Source organism: Corticium candelabrum, chromosome 3, assembly GCF_963422355.1.
Source record: "Corticium candelabrum chromosome 3, ooCorCand1.1, whole genome shotgun sequence".
Classification (NCBI taxonomy): domain Eukaryota; kingdom Metazoa; phylum Porifera; class Homoscleromorpha; order Homosclerophorida; family Plakinidae; genus Corticium; species Corticium candelabrum.
In genome coordinates this window covers 3,426,733-3,448,521 of record NC_085087.1, presented here as the reverse complement: position 1 = coordinate 3,448,521, position 21,789 = coordinate 3,426,733, and the positions used below count along the sequence as shown (strand labels likewise).

At 41.6% G+C, this 21,789-nt stretch overlaps 4 protein-coding genes and 1 long non-coding RNA gene across 5 annotated transcripts in view; 1 reads left to right on the top strand and 4 right to left on the bottom strand.

Moving 5' to 3' along the window:
* Window positions 1–573: 573 nt before the first annotated feature.
* LOC134177601 (52 kDa repressor of the inhibitor of the protein kinase-like) lies at window positions 574–1,863 on the bottom strand. Its single transcript, XM_062644378.1, has one exon. It carries the CDS (start codon window positions 1,861–1,863, stop codon window positions 574–576), a length of 1,290 nt encoding a protein of 429 aa, XP_062500362.1.
* A 2,740-nt stretch (window positions 1,864–4,603) lies between these two features.
* Window positions 4,604–8,310, bottom strand: LOC134177176 (uncharacterized). Its single transcript, XM_062643926.1, has 7 exons — window positions 8,060–8,310; window positions 7,915–7,991; window positions 6,613–7,089; window positions 6,011–6,181; window positions 5,253–5,951; window positions 5,057–5,179; window positions 4,604–5,000 (listed from the first exon to the last, which is right to left on the bottom strand). Exons 1-7 carry the CDS (start codon window positions 8,065–8,067, stop codon window positions 4,804–4,806), a joined length of 1,752 nt encoding a protein of 583 aa, XP_062499910.1. The 5' UTR covers window positions 8,068–8,310; the 3' UTR covers window positions 4,604–4,803.
* A 2,948-nt stretch (window positions 8,311–11,258) lies between these two features.
* Window positions 11,259–12,720, bottom strand: LOC134177383 (uncharacterized). Its single transcript, XM_062644156.1, has 3 exons — window positions 11,863–12,720; window positions 11,674–11,796; window positions 11,259–11,617 (listed from the first exon to the last, which is right to left on the bottom strand). The coding sequence occupies exons 1-3, from the start codon at window positions 12,710–12,712 to the stop codon at window positions 11,376–11,378; spliced, it is 1,215 nt and encodes a 404-aa protein (XP_062500140.1). The 5' UTR covers window positions 12,713–12,720; the 3' UTR covers window positions 11,259–11,375.
* Window positions 12,721–18,345: 5,625 nt separating this feature from the next.
* LOC134177186 (uncharacterized) lies at window positions 18,346–21,269 on the top strand. The gene is made up of 7 exons (XM_062643943.1): window positions 18,346–18,770; window positions 18,835–19,143; window positions 19,205–19,486; window positions 19,551–19,835; window positions 19,895–20,161; window positions 20,816–20,925; window positions 20,987–21,269. The coding sequence occupies exons 1-7, from the start codon at window positions 18,677–18,679 to the stop codon at window positions 21,128–21,130; spliced, it is 1,491 nt and encodes a 496-aa protein (XP_062499927.1). The 5' UTR covers window positions 18,346–18,676; the 3' UTR covers window positions 21,131–21,269.
* A 319-nt stretch (window positions 21,270–21,588) lies between these two features.
* LOC134176790 (uncharacterized) overlaps window positions 21,589–21,789 on the bottom strand; it is a 4,323-nt gene continuing 4,122 nt past the window's right edge. The window contains exon 3 of the long non-coding RNA XR_009969357.1: window positions 21,589–21,789. This exon is cut by the window's right edge and continues 103 nt beyond it. This is a non-coding gene — a long non-coding RNA (uncharacterized LOC134176790).

The window sequence follows — 21,789 nt, the reverse complement described above, 5'->3', positions numbered from 1 at the left end:
GACCACTCCTTTTCAACGACATGCCCACCACAGCCAAAAATTAAATATTAGAATACTCAAATGAATCTGGTTTGTTGCGTTACTAAAGTGAACGCAGAGGCGGATGCAGCATTTTGTATAGGAGGGGTTTTTACAAAGTCGGGAGTAGGCGTAGATCCAAATGCAGCACATTGTATTCTCTTCAAGATGTTGTAGACTATGACATATTCAATCCTCTTATTAATTATCATTACATACATTAATTAAATCTTTTAGCTAGTCTAACAACAAACGACTTTCAAACATTCTTGCTGATGAAAATTGAAGATACGATATACGAACGAAATAGTTTTAGATAAATAGTAACCTAATCAAACAAGACAGAACTCGTAAACATTCTGGTGGAATGGCCCTTAATGAAACGTGAAATTAGTTTTCTTGGATCGATGTCAATATTCCTATGCATGTGAATAAGAATACGTCCAGTAAGCCTGTCTCTACCCATTGTCGACTGCATGTAATTCATATTACGTCTTAAAACAGAGAAGGACCTTTCGGCCTCACAGCTAGTGATAGGCAGTGTGCAGCCAATTGTCAGAAGTCGATGGATGCAGGTAAAGACATCCCTGGATCACACTGACAGAGCACATCCAGCAAAGTAGTAGGTAAAGTCTCACGACCAGTTGCCTCACAGTCACTCCATAGTTTAAACCAGTCCTGGATTTCATTCTTCAGAGTGGCAGGGTGTGATAGATCACCTTCCCACAACGCCAAATCATAAATGACTTGGTCCAAATCAGCCCATGGTTGGGTACATATGTAGGATGGCAGTATGCGAAGCAATTTTACCCCGACTTGCTGGTCATTGCTAAACCTGGTGCCAAATTCTCTGTGCAGGTGGTCTACAAACTTTGCAGTATAGTTGACTTGATAGTAGTCGCTAATAGAAGTACATGCCACATTGGCCCGGTAAACGTTCCTTGTAGTGATACGTGGCATGGTGATATCTTCCCCCACTTTCATTGCCATTTGTTGTGCTTCGTTGTACCAGTCGGCGTGCTCCCTGCCGATGTTCGCTCTAAGATCAGTGATCTTTTTCTTTGTGTCGTCAATCATGTTATATGCTGAGACAATGTTGATATCCCTCTTTTGCAATTTGGTTGTCATTCCTCTTAACAATTGGAGGCAGTTCTTCACAACAACGAAGGCCATTATACACTCTGGCTTCTGCAGCGAAGCAAGAAATCCCTGCGTCTTGACTGTGGTCTCTCTATTCCTTTGCCAGTTCCACTTTTCACTCGTTAAATCCGAGGGTGTTACCAACTCTAGTTCAGGATGAAGATGAGGCCAAGAGATAGCCTCCAGAGAGATACAAACATACTCATAGATTTCTTGGAATGTTTCAAAACAGGTGTGTCTCTCAACCCAGCGAGTCTTGCAAAGTCCTTTTATATGTTGTTTCCTCGTCTGGGCGCTCTCAACATCCAGCACCATTTCCATAAATTTCTGCCTTTTGGGCGATGAGTTGAAAAAGAGAAACAAAGAGTTCATGGTGTCTATCATGTTCCTAATCTCCGGAAGTTTGCAACTTACTGCAATACTCGGGTTCAAAATTTGGCTGTTGCAGTGAGTATAGACTGCCATCGGTGCCACATCACGAATTCGAGCTGCAACACAAGCCTTGTCCGATGACATAGCTGCTGCACCATCATATGCTTGCCCTCTGGCTTTTTGGATGTCGACACCGTGAGTCTTGAGACTTTCTTTTATAGCAGCAGCAATAGCGACTCCTGTTGTTCTTGTCAGATAGCATAAGTCGAAGAATACCTCTTTGATTACAGGCTTGTCGTTGTTCCGTGCTACAAACCGTATGCATAGAGACATGATCTCCCTGTTAAAATGCTTTTCCGTAACTTCATCAGCAATTCTAGAGAAGAAAGCATTATCTCCTTTGATGTGTTGTGACCTCTTCACGTATCATATCAGCAATGATTGCAATGACTTGATTCTGGACTGTTTTTGAAGTGTACATTGCATTTTTCCTTCCACTCTCTAGATGCATGCGAAGGCCCTCATCTTACTCTCCAAGGAGTTTCAGTAGCTCCATAAAGTTACCCTTATTTGAAGAGGTAGATGTCCAGTCATCACAGTGATCCCGTAGAGCGATATTTTGCCTCCAGCAATACAAAATGGCTTTTACGATGACAGACACGACTTGAAAATTTCTTTCATAATTCTCTCTTGCCTGCTGTGATACATGGTGTTGAATCCTTTGCTCAGAATTATGGCATGACAAAATAAAGGCTTGAGCTCGAGTGGCAGCATCACGATGACACTGCAAACTCTCATGGGTCTGCAGCTTTCCATTGACGACACCCACATGCTTTTTGCAGATTTTGAAATGGTTTGCTAACGACTGTCCCACTCTGTCGTCCTGAAGTTGGAAATAGGATACAGAACTTGCACAGACCGCCCCTTGCACAGACCGCCCCTTGCACTTGAGCTGTATGCCAGCCATGGAAATTTATCTAACCACGACCTTTGGAATGCCAAGGTTTTCTTCCTTTTTTCTGTACCCTTCACCACCTGCTGTGTTATCATGTGTTCTTGTTCCGGTATCGTGTTATGCTGCAAGTAGCAGAATATGTCACTTCTATTGAGATGTGGAAGCTGTATTCGACCATGAACTATGTCGTCGAGATCAAAGACAGCTGTAAAAAATCAAATATTGAGATATCTCCTCTAAAACGTGACTATTGGATACTACCTTTATCTTCACAAATTGCAGTTGCACTTTGATCAGTCATGGGTGATTTTGAACTACCTCTTAGAAAGGCAATAGGACTGCATGTTTTGTATTGAACAGTATCATTTACAGCAAGTCGCTTCTGTGAATTTTCTGACTGTGACAGCACTTCCACTGTCAGAGCGGACTGTTTCCACTGTCAGAGTGGACTGTCTCTTTGTTCTTTCTACAGAATGTCCTGTTGTGTTTGCAGGACGTCTACTAGCAATTGAAGACGAGAAGAAATCTTGAATCTTGAACTTGAGAGCAGAAATTGTTTTAGAAGGTTCTGCTGCAGTAGGAAGTAGGGGCACAAAGTGGTTATGGTATTCTTTTTGCTTGTTGTAGACCAGATGATGTTGATTGAAGCATCACTACCACTCTCCACTTCCATCGGATTAATGATTGCGTGAACAAATAGCCGGATGCCCTCATTGTACATGGGATAAATCAAATTGATTGTAGTCCCAACAGCTGTAGATAAACCAAGTATGTGTAAGACTGATGAATACAAGCCTGAGCTGCAAGTATTCTTGATCTCTTCTTGCATTGCTTCAAAGTAGACATCTTGAAGCAAAGAGCAGGACTCCAAAGCCTTGGAAAAGACGAGACTAGTGTTTCTTTGCAGAATAGAGGACAAAAGCGCTGTTGCCGACAAAGAAGTAGCGCAACTGCTACTAGCGCGTTGAACGGTAGCTTGAGTGTAGTTCATACCTAGTTCTGCTGCTGTTCGTAAGCGGAGATCAAGATGTCAGTTTTCATCACTATAAAAGAGGAGCGGAGCAGACAGAAAGAGACAGTTCCTGTCGCCGTACACTCTGAGAGGTAGAAGACCTGGATCAGCGTCACGTGGATACAGAGCTCGTGCTACGTACTTCATCAACTTCAAAGATGTCTGCACAACTAGGTAGGCGTCTTCCATGCCTATCAAAGCTCCCAAGTTCCTCCAAAATTTTCCAAGCAGTAGAAGGCACGGTATCCCTTTCCAGAGACAGAAGGAGTTCTTTCGCGCGTTCACCGGACATATCAATTTTGGCTAGTGGCAATATTTGTGTAAGAGTATCCGGGACTGAGTCTTCAATCGGTCTGCTTGTCTGTTACCTTGTGCCTGTTGTAGTAATCCAACGGTACGATTCATTGATAATCGTGAATAAGGCAAACTGTAGTGGGCGTGGTACGGTACTGCAGAGGAGGGGTCTGGACCCCCAGGACTCCCAGGACCCCTCCCCTCTATCTGCCTCTGCGAGTCTTGTGCCCATGCAGGAAACTTATGCCGTAGATAAACTCGCCATCACGGTGACCTGAATTTGCAACTCTGATGGGCCCCAGATGTACAGTACACGCTCTATAGGATGACTCCCTGAGCTATATAGCACCACACCTACACACAGGCACACACACACACACACACACACACACACACACACACACACACACACACACACAAACACACACACACACACACACACACACACACACACACACACACACACACAAACACACACACACACACACACACACACACACACACACACACACACACACAAACACACACACACACACACACACACACACACACACACACACACACACACACACACACACACACACACACACACACACACAGACTGCCGACTGCATGCGTACTCTCGAGTATAGGCCCCTTGGCCCTGGCCAGAGCCATATACTTAACTAAAAGGTAAGTATAACATCTAGATAGACAGCTGGCGCTGACTTGCCTCGGGTTTACCTCTATACCAGTTTAGAAGTGTTGAGCGCGTAAACTTGGTGCTGTCCGCCAGTGGGGGTGCATGCATGGTGTCACGCGTGTTTTTGGACAGCTACTTTGAATCTTCAGTGTTCACAGAAACGAACATTCACAAGATAGCAAACTCATCTACCGATTCTACACATGCAATAGCTAGCTACCTAGTAAACCTACAAATATATTGGTACGCAATACGCAATAAATGACAAAACGGGTAACCAACTCATACCCTGGTGTCTGTATCCATACTTGTATTGACCCTTATGGAATATTATGTTTCAGAGACATCTTCATACGTATCATTCACTGACAATGAACTCGGCTGTACACTTACTGCATGATATCCTATGTTAGATGTAAAATTTTCAGAAGCCACCCGACAATATCGACCTTCTACATCCACGTTGAAGTATTCAGACTTGATCGTATTAGGCTGTGATCCGATATACCGTCCACAGTTTAAGTCAGCTATAGCAATCAGACTGCAATAAGACGTAGTCTTGTAACTCACAAATACAACATACCTGTTTCGAAATGGACTTTACGTTTCTGTTTCAAATATAGTTTCAACATCACAAACAGTAGAATGGTTAAGATGGCAATGATACCAGCCATGCTACCAATAATCACGAGAACAATTGTTTCATCTACATTAAAGTCATTGGTGAATATTTATTATCCAAGGAGAAAGAATTAATGCCAGCAGTAACTCTAACTCACTTTCCAGGAACGATTTCGCTGAATCGGAAACAGCAGATGTTGGTGTTGAATAATAGGAGATTCCAGTTGTCAGCAATGACGATGCATTTTGACTCGGCATTAGTGATGCAACAGCTGGGATGGACAAAGATTTCGAGGTTCCATTAGAGTTCGCAGAAGTAACTAAACTGCTTCCAGTGATCACACTAGTCGGAGATGATGATACGTTTAAAGAATTGAACAAACTCTTGCTGTTGATCACACTAGTTGAAGATAGTGATATGCTTAAAGAATTGACCCAAGACTTGTTGGTCACAGTAGTTTGAGATGGTGGCTTGCTTAAAGAAGAAGAATTGACCCAAAACTTGCTGTTGATCACAGTAGTTGCAGATGGTGTTGTGCTTGAAGAATCAATCCAAAACCCACTGTTTCTCACCACAGTTTTAGATGGTGACATGCTTACAGAATGGACCCAAAACTTGCTTTTGACCACACTGGTTGAAGATGGTGACATGCTTAAAGAATCGATCCAAAACTCACTGTTGATCACAATAGTCGGAGATGGTAAAATGCTTGCAGAATCAACCAAAAAGCGAGTACCAATCACACTAGCAGAAGAAAGTGGTATGTTTGCAGTTGTTGACAGATCACGGAAACTTTTCAGTAAATGTGATGAATGAGCATCTTTACTCGTCAGTCTTGTTGCAAACACAGAGCTGTCTGTAGAAACAAACCTTAGTTGACTACCAGTATACACTTATTTTATACACACAATTTACCATCTCTCTTCCCAGTGTGTAAACTGTTAGTCACATAAAGTAAAGAACTAGTAATTGTTTGCAATGAGGGTTTATTCGTTTTCGTTGCGGATGAAAAATAGATCCGACTGTGACTTGAAGACATAAAACTGGACAATACAGATGTCGAGAGTGCAACCGATGTCCCTGCATCTGTAGAATAAATCATGTCATGCAAAATTTCATTAACAATAATAACATGTACAACGCAAACAGTTATAGAACTCATATGTAATAAGTACTACAGCAGATTGTACACCCTGGACTACTAGTAGTTTTGATTTGTTACTCTTAATTAATTAGAAGCATATTGCAGCAGCGTACTGCATAATCATAGACAGTGATAAATAGACAAGCAAGCAGAAACAGAATGACTGACAAATAGTCTGATAGAATACCAAGCACTAGTGTCTGTTATTTCCGTCATAATTTAGTGTCTCCCTCCTGTTGCATTCACTGAGAAAAATGGGCAATTGGATTAGATAAACAAGAAACTAGATAAAAACACAGACAGACGTCTATAACGACGAACATTTACATGAAGTCAATTAAAAGCAAGATATAAAGACCTTAAACTTCCTTACTTTCTATAACTTTGCCATAAACTTGAACTTCTGCCAAAGATAGATAGCTTCGACGTCTTCGCTGTACTCGAACATACCGAGCCACAACTGGAGGATTTATTTCAAATGTATATTCTTTTCCTACTCTAGATTTATCCTTCACAACTCTTACAAGAATGTGCATATAGTCGTAAAACTTGATGTAAAAATTTGTAAGCTGATTCTTGCAGCAGAAGATTCTGTCGAATCTTTTCTGATTACTGCAGCAACCGATTGGTTTGTATATCTTCACAGATAAAATTTCCGCTTCAAAACTCAAGTCGACTTCCCACCAAGCCTGAAAATCGTTCTTTGTGCGAGTCACAGAACCAGAGTTCCACCGTCCATCGTTGTTACCATCGACAGCCTTTCCAGCCTCAGTGTCAGAACTGTAATTACTGCTTTGTTTGGCAACTTTTCCTTGAGCCAAGTTGGTAGCAACAACCCCATGACTACCTTCTAAATACACATAAACAATATGATTATTACATGATGGCGTGCTTGCTCTGGAAACAAGCTAGAGAAACTTTACAAATAGTGACAAAACAAGTAATACAATATCTGTCATCATATAAAAACAGATAACACGTGTCTATCGATATGATCTCTGCGGCGCCTAGAACTACATGTATATCTACGGAACAGAGCTGCATCCTGTTGTGTGATAGACATTATCGAACGATCACATTGCAGTAAAAAATTCGGAGAAAATGTGACAGTAGATAACACAAGTTTGCACAAAAGCTAGCAACAACCGTCCGTTTGTAAACTGTGATGTTTTGCTCTTCATCCGTGACCAGTGGCCCACTCCCTGATACGAAGAATGTTGATCCACCGTTTTGTATTACAATACCAGAGTGTAACCTAATCCAAGGGATGCAGCTGGCACAAAAACTGGAGAAAGCGTCACACACATTCTACAGCAGGCGCGGATTCAGAAATTTTCGAAAGAGAGGGTCCAGTTGTATCATTAGCCACGCCCCCAGCAGCAGCTAAATCTGTATATGACTTATGGAACCAGCAAACTCACTTCAATCTGTATTAGGGTTACTTAGCATATTTTTATTCTATCTAGGCATATAAGTTTAGAATTGAATGAATTAACTATCCATCAAAGCATTAAGGTACGTTCACTCTAGATTAGCACACAGCAAACAAGATTCATTTAATATTTCGGCTGCGGTAAGCGTGAGGAGGCGACTCTGACCCCCAGGACTCCTCCCCTCTATCCGCCTATGCACACAGTGACGTCTAAGTCTCACATCTAGACGTGTACGGGCTTACCTGGATTGGCACCTCTAGAAGGTTGCAAACAACAAACGCTGTAGAGAAAACTCATCCAGCTACAGTAATAGACGACACTAGAACAGAAACACCATGCACATTCTTTACACCAAACATGAACATATGTCATAGTTTATCTAGATACCTCTTCATGATCCAAACTCTTAATTTTGTCAACGCGTTCCCGAACCCTAGCGTGCAGATACAAGAAGTGTACTGTACCCACCTACTGTACTGCCCGTTCTATATTCGCGCGTTGACGTCGATTCCCTGACGCCAACGCGTGCCCTATTTCACCTGGGAAGTTCCCCCGCAGATTACAATCACACAACCGTAAACTGTAGGTGTGTTCACACTATGGTTTGCAAACCATGGTGTGTTGTGTTTTGATTTGTGTGATACGAGGAAACAAATTAGCGTAACAGTACAAACCTGTGTTCACACTAGACTGGGTTTGATTACCTGGTTTGTCAACCTAGCACGCTATTGTGATCCGTTGTTTGAGCAGGAATCTCTAGACATGGCGTCTGACAACAGAGTTAGGACACAACTGTTCGGTACTCAGTGCTAGCACTGCGATATCGACGAAAACGACGTCTTCTGTCATCTTGCACGCGCGAGATTCTTGCTGTTGACGCCCCGTGTCTAGCAGCATCCACCACAGTAAGACGATGACTTCCACTGCTACTCTCGTAGCTATGCGCTAGGCAGACTGCTACTCTGGTTACTAGGTGCTAAACGGCTAGGAATGTTTTGATAGCTCCAAACCAGACTCAAATAACCGCAAACCAACCTTTGCAAGTACGGTTTGCAAACCCAGCGCAAACCAGCATTCCATGCGGCAGGTGCAACGTTTAACACTAACTCGATTATGATAACAAGCCCAAACCAGGCTTGCAAACCATAGTGTGAACACACCTTGTACTATATAGGCAGGCGGATAGAGCGGAGGGCCGTCCTGTGGGTCAGACCACTCCTTTTCAACGACACGCCCACCACAGCCAAAAATTAAATATTATAATACTTAATTAACTATTCGCCCCCCAAGTTAAAGCGCCTTTGTGATCTGTATAATTATTTTTATTTTTATTTTATTTTTATTTTTATTTTTATTTTTATTTTATTTTATTTTTAAAGCGCCTTTGTGATCCGTATAATTATTTTTATGGGCTCTATCTAGGGCGCTTTTTCATCTTCTAATAATTTTAGGGGGCGCCTCATGCAATTAGAACATTTACGGTTACGGGTAGACGCACCACATGGTAGCTGACGATCTCAACAGACTTAGATGGCTGTCCATTCGAGGGAAGAAACTCCATTCGTGCATGTGCACAGCTAACTAACAAACGCATTTACAAATTTCACGTTTGTGCAATGTTAGACTAACCAGATGCGTCTTGGAATTCAAAGGTCAAAGATGTCTAGTCAAAGGTGTCTAGACTAGTAGTTGTTTGCAATGAATCCCCAGTAGTATCTGGTTGCGTTCAACTTGCCAGCATTCTAGGGGCCAGTCATTATTAAGTGTCCGGAGAGGCTGGCAGAGTTGCTGGGAGTCATACCTTTGAAAGTCAGTGATTTGCAGGAGTCACTAAACATTTGTGTCACCTTCTGTTGAGGGTCATAATTTTTCAGGGATGTTCGTTTATCTGTATACTCTATAATTGTATGCAAGAACAATATATTTCTAAGGGCTTAAGTCAATTAATTTGAACACTTGCATTGTTGAAAGCGGCAATTCCTGCTTTACTTGTTTTGTCAGCGGGTTGACTAGAAAAGACCAACTTTAGAAATCATACCTGGGCCACGCTTAAGCCCTTGAATAGACTACTTTTTATTGTACACACCTATATGATTATATATATACTGCATGTATATGTATATGTAGGGGGTCAGTTAACCAACCGACAGTGGGGGTCAGAAGTTTTCAGCAGGCATATTTTGCAGGGGTTACATATCAAACTATGCCGACCTCCGCAAATTTTTCCAGCCCCCCCGGACAATTAATAATGACAGGCCCATATTCCTTGCATGCGTATTCAAGGCAGAAAGCCGTACTGGTCACGCGACTTAATCACGTGACGTCGTCACAATACGTACAGTGCACTGGCGCAGCTATAGGGGACCTTGGATACAGGCCTCCCAAAAAATTTGTTCCTTCGCATTACGGAGGCAACATCACGTGATACCGCCCCGTTGCTGTCCTCGCGTGGAAGGACCTAGTGTCGAGGCTAGATCTAGACTAGGGTGTTCTAGACTACTCTAGTAATGGTGTTATTAACACGATGGTATGTCAACCCATTTTGGTGACGATTCTCTAATCAATGTATATCATACATGCATTTTTCTGTTTGTATTGAAAGAGTCAAACATTTACATAGCAATCATACACACATCAATTCAAAGAGTCTTTAATTAATTTATTACCATTGTCACTATACATAACTCCTCTTTCTGTAGGTGGTACAGTACCGCATTAATTTCTTCAAATAGTGGCCGCCCTCGAATAGAAGCCGCCCTCGTTTAGAAGTGGCAGCTGAAGAGAATAGTTAAAAATAGAGGGTTACTGCCCACCGCCATATCACATATGCTTTGGATGCTTCCGCGTCAATTTCGTATAGTAGTTGTGGTATTTTACAGCTGAACCTGTCACGGTTGGCACCTTCAAAAATGTCCAACAGAAAGAAATGTGACGTTATCAAGTAACAACGTGTCACGGTATGAAGTAGAGACTAGAAAACAGAGGCCGCCCTCGAATACAAGCCGCCCTCGTTAAGAGGCCGCAGTTCCGTAACCTTGTTAAAAATAAGATATACGGTGTATCTGGTATTTAGTAATGTCTTTTACCAATCATCATGTCCGCCATTTCATCCTCATGGTATGCCTAATTAAACGCTACCATGCACTATAGCAGAAACAGGAAATCCGCAGAGCTGCGTTAGCTAATCCCGTAGGTGGCTTTTTTGTTCAGCCCTTTTTCTGTGCATCGCCACTGGTTCTAGACGAGGAGTACCTTTAGTCACGCTCCATACGTTTTATAGACATCCTGTCACGTGTTCTAATTGAAAACGCGTCAGAAATAACCCAGAAGTGCTCGCTGATAAGATGTGGAAGTGTCTACAAAGCTGATTATTCCAAATGCGCTTTTGATTGAACGTGTAGTTGGGAGTCCACTGGAGTCCGAGGGCAATCGTGACCGCAGAGACCGCAGACAGCTCTGGGTGTGACCGTGTGTGCTTGCTCGAGTTCACCACTACATACTATGAGCGCTCCGACTTGGTGATGTCCGCCATTGTCGGTGATGTCACGTGTTTTGGGGGATTTTGTACAACCAAGTACAGCTACTTTGAATGCTCAGTATTTACACAAACGAAAATTCACAAGATACCAGACTAATACACACGATAGCTAATAAATCAGCAATACACGTTATTCTTTACTAAAGTCACAAACGGGTAACCAACTCATACCCTAGTGTCTCCATACTTGTATTGACCTTTATTGGAATACTGTGTTTTAGAGACCTCTTCATACGTATCATTCACTGACAATGAACTCGACTGTACACTTACTGCATGATATCCTATGTTAGATGTAAGATTTTCAGGAGCCACCCAACCATATCGACCTTCTACATCCACATTGAAGTATTCAGACTTGATCGTATTAGGCTGTGATCCGATATACCGTCCACAGTTCAAGTCAGCTATAGCAATCAGACTGTAATAAGACGTAGTCTTGTAACTCACAAATACAACATACCTGTTTTGAGATGGACTTTATGTTTCTGTTTCAAATATAGTTTCAACATCACAAACAGTAGAATGGTTAAGATGGCAATGATACCAGCCATGCTACCAATAATCACGAGAACAATTGTTTTATCTACCATAAAGTTATTGGTGAATATTTATTATCCAAGTAGAAGAATTAATGCCAGCAGAAACTCACTTTCTAGGAATGATTTCGCTGAATTGGAAACAACAGGTGTTGGTGTTAAATAATAGGAGATTCCAGTTGTCAGCAATGACGATGCATTTTGACTCGGCATTAGCGATGCAACAGTTGGGATGGACAACGATTTTGAGGTTCCAGAGATTGCAGGAGCAACTAAACTGCTTCCAGTGATCACACTAGTCGGAGATGGTGATACGTTTAAAAAATTGAACGAACTCTTGCTGTTGATCACACTAGTTGAAGATACTGATATGCTTAAAGAATTGACCCAAGACTTGTTGGACACAGTAGTTTGAGATGGTGACATGCTTAAAGAAGAAGAATTGACCCAAAACTTGCTGTTGATCACACTAGTTGCAGATGGTGTTGTGCTTGAAGAATCGATCCAAAACCCACTGTTTCTCACCACAGTTTTAGATGGTGACATGCTTACAGAATGGACCCAAAACTTACTTTTGATCACACTAGTTGAAGATGGTGATATGCTTAAAGAAGAAGAATTGACCCAAAACTTGCTGTTGATCACAGTAGTTGCAGATGGTGTTGTGCTTGAAGAATTGATCCAAAACCCACTGTTTCTCACCACAGTTTTAGATGGTGACATGCTTACAGAATGGACCCAAAACTTACTTTTGATCACACTAGTTGAAGATGGTGATATGCTTAAAGAATCGATCCAAAACTCCCTGTTGATCACGATAGTCGGAGATGGTAAAATGCTTGCAGAATTAACCAAAAAGCGAGTACCAGTCACACTAGCAGAAGAAAGTGGTATGTTTGCAGTTGTTGACAGATCATGGAAACTTTTCAGTAAATGTGATGAATGAGCACCTTGACTCATCATTCTCGTTGCAAACACAGAGCGCTCTGTAGAAAACACAACCTTAGTTGACTATACAGGTATGCCCATACACACAATATATACCATCTCCTTTCCTGGTGAGTAATCTGCTAGTCACATAAGGTAAAGAAGTATTAACTGTTTGCAATGAGGGTTTATTTGCTTTCACTGCAGATGAAAAATAGCGACTTGAAGGCAAAAAACTGGATAACACAGATGATGAGAGTACAGCCGATGTCCCTGCATCTAGAGAATACATCATGTCATAAAAAAACTTCATTAACAATAATGTGTACAATGCAAACAGTTACGAGAACTTATTTGTAATAAGTACTACAGCAGATTGCACACCCTGGTATAATAATTATTGCCACTGTAAAAAAAACTATGCATACAGTTTGGATTTGTTAAATTAAGCCCAACCCACGGCCGTTTATAAACTATTTATGCTCTTCATCCATTCCTTCTTGAACAATGTTGACTATCGTTTTGTATTGCAATACCAGAGTGTAACTTAATCCAAGACGACGCAGCACAACAAATTGGGAGTCACACATTCTACAGTGACCTTTACCTCATATCTACCCCACCTGCCCTGCTGTGTACAGAAATAAAAACTTTGAAGACTTCAATTCCTTTAATAAAGGTCAAGGATCTTACAAAACTATCTGTCACCATACACACAGCACAACACAACAAGATATTAAAATACAAGTCCACATGACCTCTGCTTACAGAACTCTACCCTAGAGGCAGAGCTTCTGTGGCTGTGTATATAATGTCTATGCTATACAAAGATAAACTTCCACACTGAGCTAAGAAATTCTGAAGTCAATGTGACAGCAGTAACGTAGCAGGAATATAATTCCAATTAGATGTATCTGGCCCTCCTGGTCTGTTCCAATGCTCTTGTATTGACTATATCTAGACATCCCTTTGCATCTTATTGTAAAACAACAATGTTCTGCAATCTGTCTTTGCAGCATCCACCAGATAAGCTGCTATAGTGTACTACAGAGAGTCTAGCAACAGACAGAGACCGCCATACGCTTGCACCTTGTGCAGCTATGGAAAGACACCAATAACAAACGGATGTGCTACGTAGAGTACTGTCTCTGTCTAGAAAGGAGACAGCTGGAGCACAAGCTAGACAGTCATGAGAAAGCGAGCTTACTTGCACTGGCACCTTCACAAGGTTGCAAGCAACAAATGCTGCAGAGAAAACTCATCCAGCTAAAGTAGACGACACTAGAACAGAAACACCGTGCACGTTAGGTAACACCGAACAGCAAGATAGAGCTCTAGGTCGTAAACCTCATGATGCAAAGTCTTCACCATGAACGCTTCTCAACTCTAGCGTGGTAAGTGCCCTACCTACCTCTTGCCCGTTCTTTTCCTTGCCCGCTTACATCACGACGACGCGTGCAACACGTGCCACGCGTGCCATATTTCATCGATATGGCTGGAGAATTCTCCAGTCGCACTCAATTAACAACAACGCGGAAGTCTAGAGATACACTTACACGTGTACAACCGGCGAACGTACAGGTATCGGCTAGCCTACCCGGTGTGCCTATACAGCGTTGCTTTTTCGTCCCGTAATACGTTTCAAGCATTAATTTTACCATCTGTTGACCAATGTCCCAGGAGTACAAACGTGTTTGGACGTTGCTACTATGCCGACTGCCCATACCGCGGCTGCTGATGCACTAGGCAACCACCACTAGATCAACAACGTTTTTTGGATTACCGGTTTCCACCAATGCACCATGCACATGGTAGCTAGCTGACAATCTCAACATTCTCCTCTCGTATTACTGACTCTACTATAGATGTATGAGTCTGTCTTATAGTTGAGCCTAGTAGCTAGAACCAGTAGACGTCTGTCCGTTCGTTCTACACAGAACCTGATATACAAACATCACGTTCGTCGAATATTGACCAGACGCGCGTTGGAAATCGACTGTCGAAGGTCTAGAGTCGTTTGAATCCCCGGTGCAGTGTTACTGGTTGCGAATCCTTGCTTGTGTATGTTGCGAAGGCGGTACTGGTCACGCGACTTAATTCCAACAAAACGACGTCACGTGACGGCATCTCCACTACAGAGTTACTGTTTTTATGGTGATAGCCAAATTTGCTGCACCTTAAAATTTGTAGCCCCAGACAAGAGAGAAGGGTAATTAATCATTATATAATACTTATCGATTTGACATGTTTTCAGATTGAGCTTGACTGTTCGCTGTTTGCAGAAGGATAGTAATGAATATTGCAACACAAGATATTCATTGTCCACAGGTTGGTGCAGACTGAGGCAGTTGATAATAGCTATCAACATATACTCATTCAATGAAACTCTTGATGTGTTGTATAAGTATACGTATATGACTTCATATCAACAAGAGTTTCAAGTCTGTACACTCGACCCAGTCTCACTCTGCCCTCTTCAACGTCGGTTCTCTAGTTGAACTGATTGTAGTGCAAGTCTATTGAGTCTTTCTTGGCCCATTACAAAACTTCAGGCAAGTTTGGAGAAGCTAAGAGTTTAGAGACGTTTACAGTTTAGGCCACTGATACCTCGGTAACAGGAGCAACTGGTTACACACAATGTTAAGAAAATAATTTTTGTCACATTGTTTAATAGGTTCCATGGGAATGATGGTTGTCTCAGTTTGCTTTCCAGCACAATAGTACTCTGGTGACGAAAGGTTGTGATTCCTGTCAAAAGTAAAGTGGTACCTATACGCACCCCAGGCACATACCGCCCTGGATCTGCCACTGGAATGAGCTGGCATTGTTACTCTACTGTGACAGTTTACTCCACACTTTGCCATAAGCCAGTGCAAAGTGTGGTTTCAGTTGCAACTTTCACATCTCTATGTTAGACACACAGCAAGGCGTCCACCTGGGTAAAAACGTTAATTAATGCCCTTCTGTCTGAGAGACAAATTATAAGATCATTTATCGTGTGAGTAGCAGCTCAGTGGCATAGATGTATTTGGCTTTCAGTATTCGACAGCAATTATTAAATAAAAATTTAGACATTAAAGAAATGGGCCATATTTAATATCAATGATTTACAAATGATATTAATATCAACAGCTATGGCCCTAAATTGCCTCTTGAGGTAACAATTCGGGCCTCATTGGCAAATTCAATCAGCAACACTTTCAAGTGATGACATGCTGGCTGAGACCTACAACAGTTGCAATTTAGATCTCTCATACAGAATCAGCACTTGTTTTGATGAATGGTAGATGTGGGTTTCCTATTGTGTTTTATTTATTAATTAAGTTGAAGCTAAAGTTTGATGATATTTCTATAAAATTTGATATTATGTAAAGTATTGTTATTTATGATTAAATGTTGTCACTTCCTTGTCCACACGCACGCACACGCACACACACACACACACACACACACACACACACACACACACACACAAACACACGCACACAAAAGCACGCACACACACGCACACACGCACACACACACACACACACACACACACACACACACACACACACCATGAGCTGAGTATGTATTAGTGCCTTGCACACCTGTATAAAAATAATTAATTAAATAAACGAATAGTCATTTTGCTTTGCACAAAGAATTAAGTCATTCTTGCATTCCTTTTTTAATGTTCCTGGCTTACAAGTTTAGTCGGTCTAGGATTTATAGGCCAGTGAGCAGTTGGACCATTCAATTTTTGTATTGTACGTAATATTCATGTTTCCAATTTTGTCAGTCTAATTTTTATGTTTTATTTTTAAAATTATATTTCCTTATTTTGATTTCTAGGTTTTGCGTTACAGGATTTGATTTTATCCTATAACATTTTGCGCGTTTGTGCTGCACACCATGATGAGCGCTAAACACAAAACTTGGTCACGCAATGCCAGTCTCAGTTCTAAAAACGGCGGGGCTCTCATTCCAACACGTCATTACGTTTCCACTACTGTTTGTTTACTTGGCGGCACGTGCCTCGCTACCGTTTTGCTGCTGGCTTCGCAGACGACTACCGGTACACGCACGCATGTACAACATCCTGACAGTGAATCAGACCTTATCTGAGAGACGATTGTGCAGTGTACATGGGCATCTATTAGAGTGATAGGAAAGAGCCTGCTCTAGCTAATAGGCAGTGCATTTGAGGCTAATAACAGCTAGACTACGCTACGAGGAGACATTAGAACACGGAGAACCACAAAATAGCTACCATACACCGGGGTGGGCGTGGTTAGGCTGTATCACTAGGGTAGGTGTTCCTAAATGTGGACACTTCCCGGTAATTTGAGTTACAAACACTCTTTGTCTGGTTACCTGCAACAGAGAGAGAGGAAAACATGTCCGATGTACGCACCAATGTCTAAGCTTTGGAACAATACCTGTACGACTAGAATCGCACAACGTCTGCTAGCGCACTAGCAAAATATACGGGATAACGTCTGTGAACAGCTCAAACGGGGGTGTATCCTAATTGTGGACATGTTTTTCTCCGCCACAGAAAGCGACTGGGTCTGAGTAACAGCTGGACTAGATACTTGAATGGTTGCCGCACAAGCTGGTATTTTGGGCCGCAATCAAAACCATGTTCTGTTGTGTATCACGACGATTCCCCTGCGAAACTGTTAGCACGTACAAGGTTCCTCCCATCACGTCCACAAATTCGAGGTACACGAATCGTTCTTTTGTTGGATCATGAAAGTGCCCTGACGTTAGTTAACGCAAAACTTAGAAATCAAAAATAAGTACAATTTTAAAAATTAAAAATTAAATCCTAAAATTTATAATAGAAAGAGTGAAAACTAAGATTTAAATATACAATTTTACAATTTAAGTTTTAAAAATTGAAACTTTGCAAGTAATTTACATAACTGTCTATTTTAAAATTAAAATTATAATTACAAAACTAGAAACATGCTTATATATTACAATACAAAAAAATTGCATGCCCACAAACCCAGTCTTTCTATAATATTTTATGATACCTGAAACGGTGCTTGCTGTTGTTTATTACTGCGGGCAGGGCTAACAGAACTCCCGTATAACACTCGTTCCCGGATGCGATACCGAGGTATCGCTCTCCCGGTTTTGTCAGCGGTTGTGAATGTCTAGGTGATAATGTCTAACATCAACGTGAAGTACTGTTGCTCCTCACACTATTTGCACAAGAATTATCATCAGACATCTCGGTTTACGTAACTCTACATCTAATAGCTATCGCATAGTTTGCCACCTTGCTAGGGCGGGTTGAGGTTGGATACCCTGCGAACAAAGTCTTTATCACACACATACAACACATTAGCGCCGAAAAATGACATCCACGTGACTATGAGTCGTCCTGAGGTGTTAGCAAGAAACGATTGCCAGTCTGCGCCAATGTTGACATTATGAAGACGCCCTCTCGAGCCAGCTAACGTGTACAAGTTGTACTACAACATTCCTCGTCAATTTACATCTACGACCGTACCCGTCTGATTCGTCTAGATTCCCGACTCTCACAGACACCCGTCAATTAGCACTACGCATACTTATCAGCAGCACCGGTACAGTACTGTAGACTCAGTCATATCCGACACCCAGTACTGCGTACTCGGATTACAGAGATTTTCATTCTAGGCAATCGAAATGTGAGTAATCGGCAGCAAACGTTGAGCAGTACTAACGTTCTAGTCTAGATGCACGTTCGCTGACATTCCCATTCCCTTGTCCTACACGCTCCCGATGTATACGTTTAGACCGGAACATGCGGAAGATAAGACTTCAACTCACCTCCACAGTTCCGTGAAGCATCCAAACTTAGAACTGTCAAAGACCACAGTTGCGTGTAGCATGAGTCGAGTTCTAACTCGTGTCAACTGTTGCGGTCAATCTACGCCGGCCTTTTCGAAGTAGACGACCCGGAACTCGTACCAGTCTTCGAGAATCCAGAGCAGACACGGTATCAAGCGAGTAGGACCCACAATGTACGACCAGACTGCTCTACTCTCTTTGTGCAGTTGCATGCTGCTATGGCACGAGGTCACTGCGTCAGATAAGCAACCAATCATCGGATGCGGTACGAAACTTGAAGGGAAACGCTTCAGACATTGAGCGTCTAGTCTACTTCATAATCTTTATAGGTAAAAACAACACGTTGAAATCGCAGTCATTGATACTGTACGAGCTGGAAGGTCATGATGCTTTTGTTAAAGTATGGAGTCCTTATGGGCAACGAGACTCTCAACTTCCTGTCTGGTCTGTGAACGTTAGGCAATCTGATACTAACGTTACCATAGAGGAAGTCAAGTCAGCCATGATTGTACACTACAGTGCATTGACTGTATATCACATGGAAACGAGGTTCAACAACATCAAGTTTCAATATAATCTTCCATCTGTCAACAACGACAGTGTATACACAAGTGGATGGTTGACTCTCAGAATTGGCTGTGAGTCGCATGCAGCCATTCATATTATTTATATAATTAACTTGTGCTTATCAAACTCTAGATGCTCCAAAAGTGTCTCATCAAAGAATAATAGAGATCGATGCTGTCAGGGGTGACAAATTTCCCAAAACTTGTTTTGGTATCGTGGGCAGTCCAATGCCCACCTTTTCCATTTTCAAACTGTTGGAAAATAATTCTGCAATTCAACTCGATACATTCAAGTATCGGTTCCATGCAGACTGCATTCAAATGGAGTTACTTTCACCTCATGATAATGGCCTCTATCGAGTTGTTGCAGAAAATTGTTTTGGAAAAGATTTTATCAAGTTCTCATTGTCTATAAGTGATAATCAGTTTATGTTGGTCTGTACCTATGCATAATTTATTGCAAATTTTGTCTTGTCTAGAGGCACATCCATCTATCAAGATCGCGTATCCTACGAGTGAGAAAAGGTCACTAACTGTGATTCAGGGAAGCAATTTAGTTATCGGTTACAATGTCACCGGTAGTCCAGAGCTACGAACAACATGGTTCTACGAAAGAGAATCCTTGATCAACAATTCCAGGATATCGTACAATTGGACACACCTAGTTGTTAAGAATGTGTCAGCAACCGATGCTGGTTTGTACACAATTGTGGTGAAAAACTCCATAGGATCAGACCACAACTGCTTCTTTTTGCTCGTGCAAAGTAAAAGCTTTCTCTACACAAGCATGTACTGTATTTGAACTGAACTAATTTGGCTTCAGGTGATACACCTGCTACTGCTAGTAGCGGTGATGGTGGTGAACTATGGCTTACCACTGTAGGAACGTCAATAGTCAGTGGATTGATTGGAGCATTGATTGCTGCATTGCTCGTGTTCAGAAAGATGAGGTCGTTAAAACAAACAAGAACAATAACAAGTCCACTAGACAACAACTCAGAATACTGTGAAATGCATCGATGTCCCGGTGGAAGACAGCCCGCTTGGGTTCGACCGTACTCGATTAGCAAAGTGCCAGGATGTTTAGAAGGTACGAAAGTAGACAAAATTTCTAAAATCTGTCAGTCACCTTTCTCATTTTACAATTTACACATTCTATTGATATACCCTCAGGTAGCTTAGTACTAAGTCACCCAGCAATTTGCTCTTATTGCATACCACCACAAAAACTAGTCATGATCAAGCACCTTTTCAACAGAAGACATCCCTACACACCATACGTAATACTGTACTGTAGTGCACTCTGTCCAGTCAATAGTAGAAGAGAAAGAGACCCACAAAAAATAGTTGATGTACAAAATGATCTACGTAAGATGATTGTATTGGAAATACATGTAGGCATCTCTTTGGTCATATGGCAGGTACGTATGGCAATTGCAGCAATTCGCATTTCATCAATTAACCCACATACCTGGCCAGTGTTAACCTCATCCCCAGACTCGCTGGATGTTGAAAGTGTAACACGGGAACCGCACACTGCCAAGCTCACATGAGTCTGGAGATGAGCCTACTCATTGTCCAGTCTGCAATAAAACACTACAAATGCACACATGCCCACACACGCCCACACACGCCCACACACACACACACACACACACACACACACGCACACACACACACACACACACACACACACACACACACACACACACAATTTCTCTGGGTTTACATTTGTTTTGATCAGTTGCAGGATACTGGATACCGGATACAACTACCAATCAAACCAGTGACAGAAGCCAAGAAAGTACAACAGAACAGTCGCCACATCCATGCAGCAATAAGTATGAAAACACGGTAGGAATAAACAAAAATACATTATCAAGTTCGCTATAATAAATCCCACCTAACTGTGAAGGGTCATAACAATGAAACACAGCAGAACGCAAATGATAACACACCTGATCCTGTAAACAGCAGCAGCAACAGAGGACACAACCATGGTTATGTTAATGTGCCTAATGACCAAACAGTGGAGGCCACACTGACTTCAGGCCAGTGAATTTGGCAAACTCGTTCATGTTGTGCTGTATGTATTATTAAATGTATAATTGAAAGTTAAGCTTTTGGAAGTTCTTTACTTTTGTACATACTTCATGTACACACAAAATTTTGTGTGAAATGTTTGAAATAAATCAAAAATGAAGAACTCTAAAGTCTACAAAATGACATCATTAATAGGGTTGTAAAATTTGCCCATCATGATACAACTTGTGCAGTCACAAATTACTACATCCCGATCAGAGTGGAATACAATGGTTGGTCATCAGTCATTGACCGACCAACTGGTGTTCATGACCGACCACAATTTTGCTTTGATTGGACATACCTACATGATTGGTCAAGGCGTACGAGTTATTGCATGGATGGTAGGAAATCAATGAGCGACCCAAACATCTAGACAACTGACAGAGGCGGCAAGCAAAATCTAATTATATAGAGTTGATGATCCCCTGATGCGTGAGTGCATAATGACAACACTGTCATACTGTAACAGTTTATATTTTGATAGCAAATAATACAGTAGTTAATATGACGCAACAATGTTGATAATTATTACAAGATTGTGAAATCAAATAAAAATGAGTGCCTAAATTTAAAACGTCACGTCAACCTCTTTGATATAGTAAGATGTCCGACCAAACATTTTGCCTTATATTT